Below are 15,087 nucleotides of genomic sequence, written 5' to 3'. Positions count from 1 at the left end.
TGGATTGATTCAGTGACTGGGATAATTGGGATGGGAGTGTCAGAGACAGTGCGATTGGCACAGGAAAGAGCAGAGTTTAGGGCTGTTGTACATAGGGTCGCTATGAGTAGCAAGCTACTTGACGGCACATAACAACAACAACAACGTGTAAGGATGGTTCAACATAAGAAAATCAATCAACATAATCCCCCGTATTAGCAAAATAAATAATAAGATCCATATGATCTTAGCAATTGATGCAGAAAAGGCATTTGACAAAATCCTATATCCCTTTCTGATTAAGACACTCAGCAAAATTGGAATAGAAGGCAAGTTCCTCAACATAGTGAAAGAATATAAGGAAAACCAAGAGCCAATTATCTTTCTCAATGGGGAAAGACTAAAAACATTTTCCTTGTCAACAGGGACCAGACAAGGATGACCACTGTCACTACTTCTATTCAATATTGTACTGGAAGTGTTTGCTAGGGCAATATGACAAGAGAAGGAAATAAAAGGCATCCAGATTAGCAAAGAGGTGGTTAAACTATCATTGTATGCAGATGATATGATAGTGTACATAGAAAATGCCAAAGATTCAACAAAAACCCTGTTAGAGCTAGTAGGCCAAATTAGTAGAGTGGCAGGATATAAGATCAATATCCAAAAATCAGAGGGATTTCTCTACAGTAACAAAAAGAACTCAGAGAAGTAAAACAAGAAAGCAATATCATTTAAATAGCCAACCACAAATTGAGATAATTGGGAGTGAACCCAACTATACCTGTACAAAGAAATCTACAGAGCATTTATGCAATAAAAGACCTAAAGAAATGGGGGAAATGTGCCCTGTTCACGGATAGGAAAACCCATTATTGTGAAAAAGACAATTCTACCAAAAGGAATCTACATATTCAATGCAATCCCAATCCAGATACCAAATTCATTTTACAAGGAGATAAAAAGGGAAATTGTCAAGTTTATTTGGAAGGGCAAGAGATCCTGAATAAGTAAAACACTTCTGAGAAACAAAAATGGAGTGGGAGGTATCACACTCCCTGGTCTCAAAACCTACCACACAGCGGTAGTAACTAAAACAGCATGGTACTGGTACGATGACAAGCACATAAATCAATGGAACAGAATTGAGAACCCAGAAATAAACCCAGCTATCTATAGTCAACTTATATGTGGCAAAGAAATAAAACCTATCAAATTGGAAAATGGCAAACCTTTTCAACAAAGTTGTTGCCAAAACTGGACTGCTACCTGCAGAAAGCTGAAACAAGATCTACATCTCACACCATACACAAAAATCACCTCAAGGTGAGTAAGAAACCTGGGAGTAAAGCCCAAAACAATAAATAAGAGACAAACTGATATCAAGCTTAGGAGCTCTAGTCTACGGTGTAAAGAGACTGCCAAATACAGCCAGAGATGCACAGTCTGAAAAGGATAAAATTGATGAATGGGACCGTCTAAAGATTAAATCTCTTTGCTCATCAAAAACTTTTCCCAACAGGGCAAAAAGAAAGCCTACTGACCGGGAACAAATATTCGGCAATACCATCTCAGACAAGTGTCTCATACCAAGTTTATAGAATACTCCTGGGTCTCCCCAAGAAAATGTCTGATAACCTAATTACAAAATAGGCAAAAGACAGGGAAAGAATTTGCACAGAGGAAGATATTCAAATGATCAACAGACATATGAAGAAATGCTCCAAATAACTGGCAATAAGAGAGATGCAAATCAAAACCACAATGAGTATAATGGAAAAAAAAAAAAAAAAAAAAACCACAATGAGATACCATCTCACTCCAGTAGTAGTGGCAATGTTTAACAGAACAGCAAGTAATGAATGCTGGAAAGGATGTGGTGAGATAGGAAATCTTTTACATTGTTGGTGGGATTGTACAATGGTACAACCATTCTGGAAGGCAGTTTGGTGCTTCCTCAAAAAGCTGAACATAGAAATTCCATATGGCCCAGCTATTCCATTGCTTGGAATATACCCTGAGAAAATGAGAACTGATGCACAAACAGAAACTTGTACACCAATATTTATAGCAGTGTTATTTACCATCTAAATAACATGGAATCAGCCCAGATGTGCAACCACAAACAAATGGATTAAGAAGTTGTGGTATATTCATACAATGAAATACTATGCAACATACAGGAATAATACTTTTGTAAATTACTACCTAAATGGGGAGAGCATTATACTGTGTAAACTTGGTTCCAAAAGAACAAATACTGTATAAAACCATTATTGTAGAATGAGTATGAGGATCCAAGCAGTGGGGGGAGGATGGAAAGAGACGGGTGAGGATGGGGTGGGATTAGGGTGTTAAACTTAGGGTTGCACAATTCAGTGGGTGGGTGGGGTGGAGGAAATGGAAAGGATCTTTCGTGAAAAGCAATATATTCAAACTTTGTAAATAAATCAGAGTAATATAAAAAACACAGTATGTGGGAATTACTGTATGAAATAAAGTATGAGTTAAGGAATGTGTGAAACACAATGTATATGAATACAGTGTATACAAATTTTGCATGCAAGCCAATATAAAATTTTTTTTTAAAAGAGAATAACCTGTTCTTTGAAGATACTTGACTGTTAAAGGGGGAGAAAGAGATTAAGAAAGGAAAGGAGAATGTAGGTCAAATGAGGACATTTTAAAATGTATTTTTTAAATTGGTGGATTGCACATGCTGCAATTAATTCTTTATAAATGCAAACATTATGGATGTGCTTAAAACCCACAGTTTTCCCATTGCCTTGGATCTCAGTGTATATCTTTCTCTTAACACTCATACCTGAAAACCATGGCCAACATAACAAAGAAGATTTTGTTTCGTTTATTTTCATTTTTGAGGAGAACTTCTACTGAACAAATGATGGAGAAGATATGAAGAACTGGAAAATAGTACATGAAAACTCTACTGTGTGTTCATAAAGATGATCAATAAGTATGGCATAAAGCAAAAAAATATAAACATGTGTGTTCAATTTTACCCCAATTACCAAATTTTAGGAGATAAGAAATTATCTAAATATGTAATTAAACCAGTGCAAATTAGTCAGTGCTTCTGAAGTAGTGGAAATGGCCCAACAGTTGAAACAGTTGTTTACTTGGGAGAATATGATACAGCTCTTATTAGAAATCAAATAGTGAGAATAATATCATTATTTCATTATGGCCTATTCATTACCAATACCAAAGCTCCAAAATGAACACTGTTTTCTTAATTTTTAATACATAAGTATTTTTAAAAGGCATAATTGTTTTATTTATCCCATTTCCATTTAGGTGGCAATTGTGGTCAAATATTTCTTCCAGTTTGGATTCTTTCCCTGGAATAAGAACTTGGAATTGCACAAAGATAAACCATACCATCCACCAAATATCATAGGAGTGGAGAAAAAGGAAGGCTACGTCCTTTATGACCTCATTCAGCTTCTAGCTCTTTTCTTTCATCGATCAATTTTGAAGGTAGTCCATGTTAACAATTGATTGACATATTTCTCTGAACAGCAACCCTATTGATGTTCCTGGTGAACTTGAGAGTTAGGTGAGAGGGTCTACTGCTTATGTGCCCTGTTTTTCTTTCTTTTGTTTGTTTGTTTAAACAGAAACTTGTGTCAATTTAAGCAGACATCTTCTGCTAGCACTATAGTGCCCCAAAACAGAACTTGTAAGGTATCTAGGAGAAAATGTCTCTGTGTTTTTATCCTGGGAAGATGTCATAGTTAACCCACATTCATAGAAGATTTCCTGATACACAGTATCTTATTGTCAACTGCACTGAATTCTATCCCTAGCTTAAGCTAACACCAGCAGGCTAGAATTTGAGGAGGGTCGTTTTACTGCTCATTTCCAACCCAGTTTCTACCTACCTTCTTCAAGTGGAACTCCTTTTATAGAGCAATGTCTTGTCATGAAATCATTACTTTTAGTGAATGCTTCTTTAAGTCTATTTTTAAAGATCATGCATTATTCTTATTCTTCCTTTTGAAGACCTTTATATTAATATATTAATATGCCTATTAGCATTATCAAGTGTTGAGGACTCTCCTTCATAGGGTCACTATGAGTCACCTGCGACTCAAGGACACTTAACAACAACAACAACATCATTAGTAGTATAGTGAGCTCTGGTGGCCTAGTGGCAAGAAGTTGCACTCCAATCCTGAAGGCACTTGGTTTGAGGAGAAGGATTGGCAATCTCCTCTCATGTGATTAACTGCCTCTGAAAACTTACCAGAGGGTCAGCTATGGGTTGGTTCCAACTCTACGGTACCCAACAATTACTATTACTTAATCTTAATCTTCCTTTTTTCTTCTTCTTTATTCCCTCCCCTTCTTTTCCTTTTACTTATCCTGCTTCTGCCTCTTTTTTCCTCCGCCTCTCTGAAATTCCAATTATTTTATATTATTTATCCTGAGAGTCTTTCTTCATTCTCTTTTATGATTGTTTTAAAAATTATTATTAATAGATTTGCCCTGTATTTCACTGATTCTAGTTTCTGCTCTTCCATTAAGTCATCTATCACTAATATATTATTTAATATTCTTATGTTTCCAGTTTTGAATGGACTGTCTAGTCTCTGATTGTCCCATTTTGACTTGTTCTCCTGAATTTTCTAGACCTTAGTCTGTGTTTTCTTTCACCTCTATTAAGATAAAAAGAAATTAGTATTTTGAACTTCTTGTCAGGTAATTCCACAAACATTCTTAATCAGGAAGATTTTCTGTCTCTTTCTTTTGCTTACTTGCTTAAGCCATCTTGTCGTGAGTCTTATGATTTAATATTATCAATTATCACCAGGGCACAATGATTTTTAATTTATATTTTTTAAATTTTTTGTATGTCTAATTGCTTCATCCTCTTATTTTATTTTTTTAAAATATAATACAAATGTCAAGTGTTCTCCATTAGTCACTAACATGACAAACAGGAGCATTCAGTTCCTATGTCCAAGTGGGTAGGATGATCACTGATGGTTTATCATGGTATCTGTGTGAATTGGTGCCAGTAGTTAGTGTGTGCACTGGACAGCACAGCAGGACATCTTTTTAGCTGCTGTGAAGGACTGTTTTCCACTAGGTGGGATAGACCGTCTGTGCATTTGCAAATCAGTATTTCAGTGGATGGTGGAGATCAAGGAGTTTCAGTGGATTAGCTATCAGCCTGTTGGAATTGGTGTTGCAATCAGACAGTTACTGCCAATTGCTGAGGTGGGAGAACAAGGAGAGAGCTTCCACCTCTGGTCACCAGAGAGACAGGTGGCATGGGAGCATGCATGAAGAGTTAACTAGTGAGCATGTTTGTGAAAGAGGGTAAGCAGAGAGAAAAGTGCAATAATGAATGAATGGAAATCCAAAGTCTCTGTAAACTTTCATTAAAATTAATAATATAAAGTCAAAAAAACCTGAAAAATCACAATTAAAATAAAATTTTATTTAAGAAAAAAAAGAGGGTGTTTAAAATATGAATGCAACTTCAGTCCCTGGTTGGTGGCTTGGCAGCAAGTTGCAGGTTGTCCAACACATGGAACTAAGTATGTTGTCACTCACTTTTGGCTGATGATAATGGAGTTTCTCCATGGGCCCTTTATCCAGGTGTAGTCAATTTGATTCCTGTATATTCCATCAGGTGAGGTTCATGTGTGTGGCTAACATATATTTTCTTCAAAAAGATACTTGCAATGAAAAAGTATTTGGTTATACAAAAATCCATCATGTGATATCCAGCTTCATTTCTCCTTTTTTTATTCTCTTTTTTTGTTTCCAACTTTTGAATTCCAAACACTAGTTACTACTGGTGTATCTTGATTGCATGTTTGATCAATTTTAGATTGAAAACGTTGGTAAAAATTGTCAATTTTTCCACCTTTGGCTTTAGTAGTTGGTACATACATTTGAATAATAGTCATGTTAACAAGTATTCTTTGTATATGGATATTAGCCTATCACTAAAATCATTGTGCTTCAGGATAAATCGTAAAATGTTTGCCATTCCTTTTCAATTTGTCATCCCCAGCATCATAATCCATATGATTATTTAATTTAAAATGGCCAATGCTCATCTATCTCAGGTCACCAAATGCCTTGGATATAAATTTTTATATATTCAATTTCATTATTTTACAACTTCCAATTTTTCTATGTTCATAGTTCATACATTTCGTGTTCCCATCATTAATAGATGTATACAGCTATTTCTTCTTATTTTGAGTTAGTGTTTCCCTAAATGAAAGTCTTTCACTGGCAGTAAACTTTACCTCCAACCATATCATTAAAGTAGCCTTTATTTCTTGAAGGCAGATTTCCTCAGTCATATTTTGAGTGCTTTCAAACCTAAGGGCTTTTTTTTTCACTACTGCTATTCATAGGAGGGCTCTGGTGGAATAGTGATTAGAGCCTGTACTGCAAACCTGGATACATGCAGTTCAAATCCACCAGCTGCTCCATGGGAGAAGGATGGGCAGTCTGCTTCCTAAAATTAACTGCTTCTGAAAACCCACTGGAGTGTCAGCTATGGATCGGTTCTGAGTCTACAGTACTCAACACCAACAACTACTATTCATAAGGTTTTCAATGACCCCTATTTCAGAAGCAGCTAGCCAGTCCTGCTCCTTAATCTATCTTAGTCGAGAAGGTCCAATGAAACCTGTCTACCATGGATTACCTGCTGATATTTGAGATATGGTTGCATAACTTCCAGTATTACAGTAACAGACAAACCACCACACCACAAGAAAACCCCAACTTCACAAATGAATAGTGAGTTCGTAAATTGATGGGGCTAAATTTAAACTGGCACCAACAACTGATACGTTAAAGACTGGTCTCCAAGAAATCATATGCACAGATATATTCTGAAAAACATTGCCATTCAAGAAAGAAATCAGCCAAACATCATTAATGCCCACCTCAATTTATTAGCCAAGTCTTACCACCTACACAAGTCTAATACACTCAGTAAGTCCACTATAGAATGGTAGAAGGATTCTTTCTCCATTTTGGAGATGGATGGATAGTCTGTATAATTCGCTATTGCAGATCAGGCACTGTGGCCTGATTTGTCCCTTTCTATGTGTTCTTAGTGTCATGGTTTGTGGGATGAAGATGGCATCACTGAGGGTGGCACTAATAAGGATGAGTCCGAAAATGAACTCTCACTCAGCCATGGCAGAAGAGACTCCTCTGACTCCCTCAAGTCCATCAACCTGGCAGCCTCAATGGAATCAGTACATGTGCACTTCCCAGAACAGCAAGGTGCCATCCAAAGGAAAAGCTCCAGCTGCAGTTCCGAGGCATCCCAGGACTCCAGCTTTTCCTCAAACAAGTCTAAAAGAGGTATCTGTCAGAGAATAGCTCCAGGTAGGGACAAACATGTCTTTGTTTCTGTGGCCAGTGTGTTGGAGCAGGGAATTTGTTGTGAGTGTTATCCTGTGGTGTGAAAGAAAGTGCTTGGAAATCAGGCAGACTCAAGGTTCATTTCTAACTTGTTTGTTCAAACAAGCCAGTTGTGCCATTGCCCACAATTTCCAGTTCCACCTTGTGGCTAGAGTCTCAGTCAATTTTGAAAATTAGTAAGCATACTGCCTTGCTTGCCATAAGGGGATGAGAATCACACCTAGATCCTGCTGAGTGTATCCAGAGCATTGCAGTGATGGTGTAGTTTGCTAATGTGTTTAATCAGTGGGAATTTTCACCTAAGACATCTAGGTATTTCCTAATTAAACAATTCATTTTATACTAAACAGTGAGTATGACCAAAAGGTACAGTAGAGAATAGGCAGCCACTGTCTGAGGAATTGAGTTTTCACACTGTGATCCTGCTACTTTCAATTCCTCAGAACTCAGACACTGTCATGTATGATGTGTACATTTTGCAGAGAGAAAAATTAGGACATGAAGAAAGTCACAGAGCATAAGCCCAATCTGGGCAGTGGACATGTCTATTTTACTGTGGAAGCAGCTTTTAGACCATAAGTTCAAATAGTTCAAAATTACTCTTAAGGGAAGTTTTGTGTTCACATTCGCTTAAAACTGTTCCACATGTTCTGTATGCCATGTGGCTCCAGATCCTTTTATTATGTTTATGTCATATTACACTCTTTTCCTCATGATACATCTTGGTTTATTTCTATTCCCAGGTAGCACAAGTACCAGAAATAGCAGTATAAAAGGAAGTAGTGTTTTGAGCACTAAGCAAAAAAGCAAAAGGGAACTTTATATGGAAAAGCTTCAAGAACATTTAATCAAAGCAAAGGCATTCACCATAAAAAAGTGAGTAAATGAAAATATTTGAGTTATTTATTTTATTTTAGGACAGGAGAATTTGTGTCCATTATTTCATGTCAAGAGCAGAAAGAAACTTCTCATATCATGAATTCCTTATCACCTTCTTGACAAGGGATGAAATAGTATTGTTTTAAAATAATTTTTAATCAAATATGATTACTTTTTATGCTCATTTCATTGGTTAAAAAACTTGTTTTATTTAAATATAATAGAAAGGTAATTTGAAAGGTGCAAGTGTATATTCTCAGGCATTATTATGGTAAAATCAAACAAAAAAAAAACCGAACTGCTATCTTGTCAGGCTAACATGTATAATCCCATGTGTGTCAGAGAAGTATACTCCACAGATATTTGATGGCTGATTTTTCAGAAGTTTATCACTGACTCTTTCTTCTGAGGAACCTCAGATGGTTAAACTCAAACCTCCAAAGTCCTGATGAGCAACTGAGACTCTGAGACCCTTCCAACTGTCAGGCAAGGGGGAGGCAGCAACCTTGCTCAAGAATGGAAGAGGGTCAGCAGGCTTGGAGACCAACCAAGTGTATGCCAGATATCACCACATAAGTAGGAAGCTGATGATGGTCGTGAGACCCTGCTATACTGATACACTTTAACACAGTATTCCAATATAGTAGGTGGAATTGAGAGTATAAGGAGATAGAGTAGAAGCAGACAGACAGACCACAGCAAGGAGGTCATGGTGCTAAAAGATAGAGTAAGATACAAGCATAAGAACTGAAAGGAAGAAGAGGCTTGAGTTTGTGCACTTTGAGTTCAGGCATATTGTCAACCTTGCCCTTTTTACAGAATGGAAAACTGAAACATAAACACGATCTCACTGTCATTGATTGAATGCCATCACAAACCCAAATAATGAGTTTATGGAACTTTATACTACTATACTGAAGAAGATTAGGGGTTTGTGATATCACTTTCAAAAACAACCTTTGGCATGAGGACAGGGGGCAGGGGGTTGATGGTAGAATTTCTGTCTTCTGTGTAGAAAACCCAAGTTTCCTGGCCAATCCACCCCATGCACAGTAACCACCTATTTGTTCGTGGAGGCTTGTGTGTTGTATGATGTTGAATAGTTTTCAGTACAGAGAACTTCCAGATAAGACTTAACAATCTACTTCCAAAAATCAGCCTGTGACAATCCTGTGGATTACAACGGGTTCAGGACTGGCAACATTTTGCTCCCATTTTGCATGGGTGGCCATGAGTGGGAGGTCAACTCAATAGAAGTTAGCAGAGGTATTGGTGGGGCTGAGGAACATAGGGCTGCTCCTTAAACCCACTGACTGCAGTAGCTAAACCTCCTCCCACACAGTGCTCCTGACACAGTGTGTGGGTCTCTGTCTTGCAGGACTTTGCAAATATATGTACCCATCAAACAGTTCTTTTATGACCTCATCCATCCAGACTACAGTGCTGTGACCGATGTGTATGTGCTCATGTTCCTGGCGGACACTGTCGACTTCATCATCATTGTCTTTGGTTTCTGGGCCTTTGGGGTAGGTCAGGGTCATGCCACCATGCTTCCATGTACTAACAGAAAGGTCTCTTGTATGGTGGCACTCGGGCCTGATGCATTATCTCTTTCCAGAAACATTCAGCAGCAGCAGATATCACCTCTTCACTTTCAGAGGACCAGGTCCCCGGGCCATTCCTGGTTATGGTCCTTATTCAGTTTGGAACCATGGTAGTGGACCGGGCTCTCTACCTCAGGAAGACTGTGTTGGGAAAAGTAATTTTCCAAGTAATTCTTGTGTTTGGAATCCATTTCTGGATGTTTTTCATCCTACCTAGTGTGACTGAGAGGTAAGAGATGGAGACATGGCCTATTTTAAAAGAACTGTATTCTGTAAGATTATCTCTGCATTGAGTATTTGCACAACAAAACCACAGATAATGGCAAAACCATGGTAGAACAGCATGATGCATAGGAAAAATTAGCGATTTTAATCAGAATTAAATTTAAGGTCAATTTAAAGTGTGGATAGATTCCTCAGCCTAATTTAATTAGATCTTAATCTGTGTTAATAAATATTGAGGGTTTGTTTTTTTGTTTTTGTTTTGTTTTGTTTTGTTTTTTCTGAGAAATGACTCCTTTGAATATCAGAGCTCATCTAAGATCTCCTGGGTAGCATTGGCATCTGTTCCTTTGCAACATGGAGATGAAGTGGAACATGAAAGCGTGTCATGAAAGAAATAAGTATTAGATTTTGTTTTAAGCATCTTCAGTCATCCTTGCAAACATGACATATAAATATGTGAGTGTAAAAAACCAAGAGTGATAACAGCCACAAATTGCATGCTGCAATACTATGTTTAATACATATATACTAATGATAAAATTTACAATAAAAAATCATGAAAGGAAGTAATAAATTCTAATTGTTGTAACTTAAATACATCGTGAGTTGAGGGCCTCATGCATTTGCTTCTAAGCAGATTTTTAAAAAGTAAAATGGCCTAGTATTACATTAGGAAATGTTGAAGGGATTTAATTATTCCAGTACAAAAAGGGGATCCAGACATCTCTGTTATGTTAGAACATTTGAGCCATCCCCAGAGAACAATATTTCCATAAAACTGGTGGTAGTAAAAACAGGTCTATTCACTCCAGCAGAATCAAATAACCAAATAGTTTGGTTATTCTTACATACTTAAGCTTCCTATGTGAGGGACTGCTCCCAAGTTCTGAAGAGTGACAATGTTAGTTTAAAGACTAAGGTATGCCTGATCTATCTTTTTGCTCACTTTTTTATGCACATGAAAGTTAGACAATAACGAAGGATAATAGAAGTTGTGAGTTGTGGTGTTGGAGAAGGAGAACTAAGCATGCATGCATTTCCAAAAGAACAAACAAGTCTGCCTTGAGGAAAGTGTGATCAAGGTGTTCCAAAAGAACAAACAAGTCTGCCTTGGGGAAAGTGTGATCAAGGTGTTCCTTGGGAACTAGAATGGTAAAACTTGGTCTCATATAATTTAGATATGTTGTTAGGAGGGGTCAGTTCTAGGGAAAAACATTATTGTGGAAAAGTAGAGGACCGACGGGAGAGAGGAAGACCCTCCCACTAGATGGATTGACAGTTAGACTGAAACAGTGGCACAAGATTGGGTCAAGTTCATATCACTTGTTCATAGTGCTGCTGTGAGTGTGGTCAACTCAATGGCACCATAACAACAACAATAATGGTTGTTGCAAGAAATTAGCACAGACTTGGTGTTATAACAAATTTCTTCTCTTTATTTGCAAGCCTGATTACTTAACTTTCTATAAGTAAACTATAACTTACACCAAGTTGATAAACTTAAAGGTCATAGGAGGGAAATAATAAGTTTTTCTGGAGGAAATGTGACTGGCTCCTTACTTAAGAAATATTAGGCAACACAGTTGATATTGTCTTTGGTCAAACTTTTGACATACACAAAAGAATTGTTCTTTTACTTAGTGCTACTGTAACAGAAATAGTACAATTTGGGATTTTTTTGAAGAATAGAGTTTTAACATCTTTTAGTTCTAGAGGCAAAAAATAAAAGTCCAACTTGGGGTCTTTTTATTCCATTTTCTTCATAGTGGATACTTCTGCACTTTCTTTTCTTGCTTGGCTTATAACTTTTCCTCACATCGCATCTGTACCTTTGAATCTGCTCTGATTGGTTTTTTTTTTCATATATAATTCAGAAGTGATTAAGTTTGATTTAACTAACATAATAAAAGATGAATATTTCCAAGCAAAATCACAAGGAACAAAGGGCCAAAAATTCAATATCTATTTCAAGGGGATGCAATTCAATTCATGACTGTTGCTTTCTATACAGTTTTCATATCAATTATCTGTAAATAGAGATTATTTCTGTGGAGAGCTAAAAGTATGACCTTTCCTGATATACTGCCAATACAGAGTTCCTAAAAGTATAAGGAAATGGAGAATTAATGTGGGCTTCCTATAAAAGAGCTGATATTTTTATTGCTAATGTGTTAAGAACTTTATTTTGGTCAGGTATAGTTTGACATACTTTGGGCATGTTGAAAGGAGGGACTGGTCATTGGAGAGAGACATCATGTTTGGGGGAGTGGAGGGATGGCGCAGGAGAGGAAGACCCTCGATGAGATGGATCAAGTCAAGTCTGTAATTGGGGTAGTGGGAATGAGTGTGTCAGAGATGGTGAGGTTGGCACAAGATAGAGAGGCTTTTTTTTTTAAATTTAGGTTGTTTATTTTTCATTTCAGTGAACATCTACAGAGATTTTGGGATTCCATTCATTCATTGTTGCAACCTTCTCCCCGCACAAACCCCTCCCCCCTCCCCCCCCCATTAATAGAGAGGCTTTTAGGGCTCTTGTACATAGGGTTTATACAAGTCAAAAGCAACTGGATGGCACATAACAACAACAACATAGTTAAATTTGCTTACTAAGTCCTAAAATACCAATATACTTTTCTGTTGAATAAAAACATATACTGACTTGTCTATATTAAAATTTAAATTGTACATATACTTACTGGAAAAAATTCTACAAATGAGACATTTTTGCAAAGTTTATTATTAAATATAGAAAATGAACATGTAGGTATCATATCCAGAGTTACTGAATCAATAACTTTCAAATTTGGAGTGTGATGTTCAAAAGAATCTTCAAAGAGCTTCTTATGATTTGTTGTACAGCTTTTGCTTTTTGGCTATTAAAAATTACAAGACGTATTTTAACGCTAAAAATGTTACTTCAGGTGTAAACAGTCCTCAGTGTTGTTTATATTCTCTGGAATGGTGGTTAGAATAGAATAATCCCATGTATAATGCACCATAATGGTAGAGAATATAAGGTAAAAGATAGGTTCAGAATCTACTTTTTTTTTAACAATTCTCCAAGGGTGTCTTATATTCATTAAGCATTTAACATTTTATGTATTTTTATAAGTGCATGAATTTCAAACCACAAAGCCAAGCTGAAACTGTTGGCCAAATTCTGAAGGAAATTCTCAAGTAAAACATGAGTATACATTTAGGTTATTAACTTTTTCAATAATTAGCTGTGAAACACAGTCCTTTTCTTTTTATGATTACTTTTTTTCTTGGTAGTCCATGGTATGTTCAAGACACTTCTCCAGCATCATAACTTGAAGGTATCTATTCTTCTGTCATCCTTAGTCATTGTCCGATTCTCTGAAGCATAACAAGTAGTTGAGAAGACAGTGGCCTGGATTAGGTGCACCTTTGTATCTAGACTGACATCATTGCTCTTCAGCACTCTGGTGAGGTCCATGACAGCAGATTTTCCCAAAGAATTTCTTCTTTTGATTTCCTGACTGCTACTGTTAAGAGTGTTGACTGTGGATCCAAACAAGCTGTAATTGCTAACAACCTCGATCTCTTCGCTATCTATTATGGTGCTGCCAATTTGCCCAGTGGTGATAATCTTTATCTTCTTGATGCTGAGCTTCAATCCATATTGCAGACTGTAGTCCTTGACCTTTTGCAGCAAGTGCTTCAAGTCTTCATCAGTTTCAGCAAGAAAGGTTGTATCATCTGCATATTGTAGGTTGCTAATGAGTCTTCCTCCAATCTTGATGCCACACTCCTCCTCATAACGTCCTGCTTCCCAAATAAGCATTCAATATTCTGCCCATAACATCCTTAAGCATTGCAACTCATGAGTTGAATTTATTATTTAGCCCTTTCAGCTTAAGAAATGCTGAGCAATTTTGGCTTTTTTGATATTCTGACTCCAGCTCCTTATACTTTTCATTATAATATTTTGCCTTGTCTTCCCAAGTGGCTCTTAGAAAGCTTCTATTCAGCTCCTTTACTTCTTGATTTCTTCCCTTTACTTTGGCTTCTTGGTGCTCTAGTGTAATATTAAGAGTATCTTCTGACATCCACTTTGGTCTTTTTTTCTTCTTCCTTAGTAATGACGTTGTCTTCCCACAGCTTACCTGGTCTTCATCTATTAGAGTTCAAGGCCTCAAATCTATTCCAATTCAGGATTTTTAAATTCATGGGAGAAAGACTCAAGGTCAAATTTTTATTCCTCTGGATATGATTTAACCTTTAGTTTTAATTTGAACTTGCTTATGAGCAGTTGATAGTCTGTTCTACAATCAGCACCTAGCCTAATTTTCACTGCTGATATTGAACTTCTTCAGTGATTCATTCCACACATGTAATCAGTCTGATTCCTGTGCATCACATCAGGTGAAAGCCATGTGTATAACCTGCATGTTTGTTTCTTATAAAAGGTATTTGCTATAAATAAGTCATTGATTGTACAGAATTCTATTATTCTATCCCCCGCCTCATTTTTGTCACCAACTCCAGACTACTGATCCTTCTTCCTAATTCCCAACTTTTGCATTCAAATTATTATTATTAATGCATCTTGGTTACATGTTCAATCGATTTCTGACTTCAGCTGTTGATAGAAATCATCTATTTCCTCCTCTTTGGCTCTGGCTGTAGGTGCATAAATTTGAATGATAGTGATATTAATACATCTTCCTTGTATGTGAATGGATATTATCTTGTAACTCACAATTTGTATTTCAAGATAGATCTAGAAATGGCTTTTTAAACTATTTTATATATGTTGTTGTTAGGTTCCGTCGAGTCGTAGATGACTCATAGCGACCCTACGAACAAAAGGCCTGAGCACTGTTCGTACGTAGAGTTTCCGGAGGCAAGCCATTTCAGAAGTGGAAACTGCTCCTACTTTCAGGCTTGTTTTAGTCGGGAAGCTCCAGCAAACACTGTCCACCACGGATAACCGTTACCACGTTTG

The 15,087-nt window shown here is 36.9% G+C and overlaps 1 protein-coding gene across 1 annotated transcript in view; it reads left to right on the top strand.

Annotated features, from left to right (window-relative positions):
• PIEZO2 (piezo-type mechanosensitive ion channel component 2) overlaps window positions 1–15,087 on the top strand; it is a 731,335-nt gene that overhangs the window by 648,696 nt on the left and 67,552 nt on the right. The window contains exons 38-42 of the mRNA XM_006897012.1: window positions 3,298–3,480; window positions 7,098–7,350; window positions 8,154–8,286; window positions 9,668–9,815; window positions 9,908–10,122. Coding sequence (XP_006897074.1) covers window positions 3,298–3,480; window positions 7,098–7,350; window positions 8,154–8,286; window positions 9,668–9,815; window positions 9,908–10,122 — 932 coding nt within the window. The remainder of the gene's footprint in view (window positions 1–3,297; window positions 3,481–7,097; window positions 7,351–8,153; window positions 8,287–9,667; window positions 9,816–9,907; window positions 10,123–15,087) is intronic.

The sequence above is a fragment of the Elephantulus edwardii genome, unplaced genomic scaffold, assembly GCF_000299155.1.
Source record: "Elephantulus edwardii isolate Elephantulus edwardi_28Jun2011 unplaced genomic scaffold, EleEdw1.0 scaffold00196, whole genome shotgun sequence".
NCBI classification, from domain to species: Eukaryota; Metazoa; Chordata; class Mammalia; order Macroscelidea; family Macroscelididae; genus Elephantulus; species Elephantulus edwardii.
This window is presented reverse-complemented; position numbering and strand designations above follow the sequence as displayed.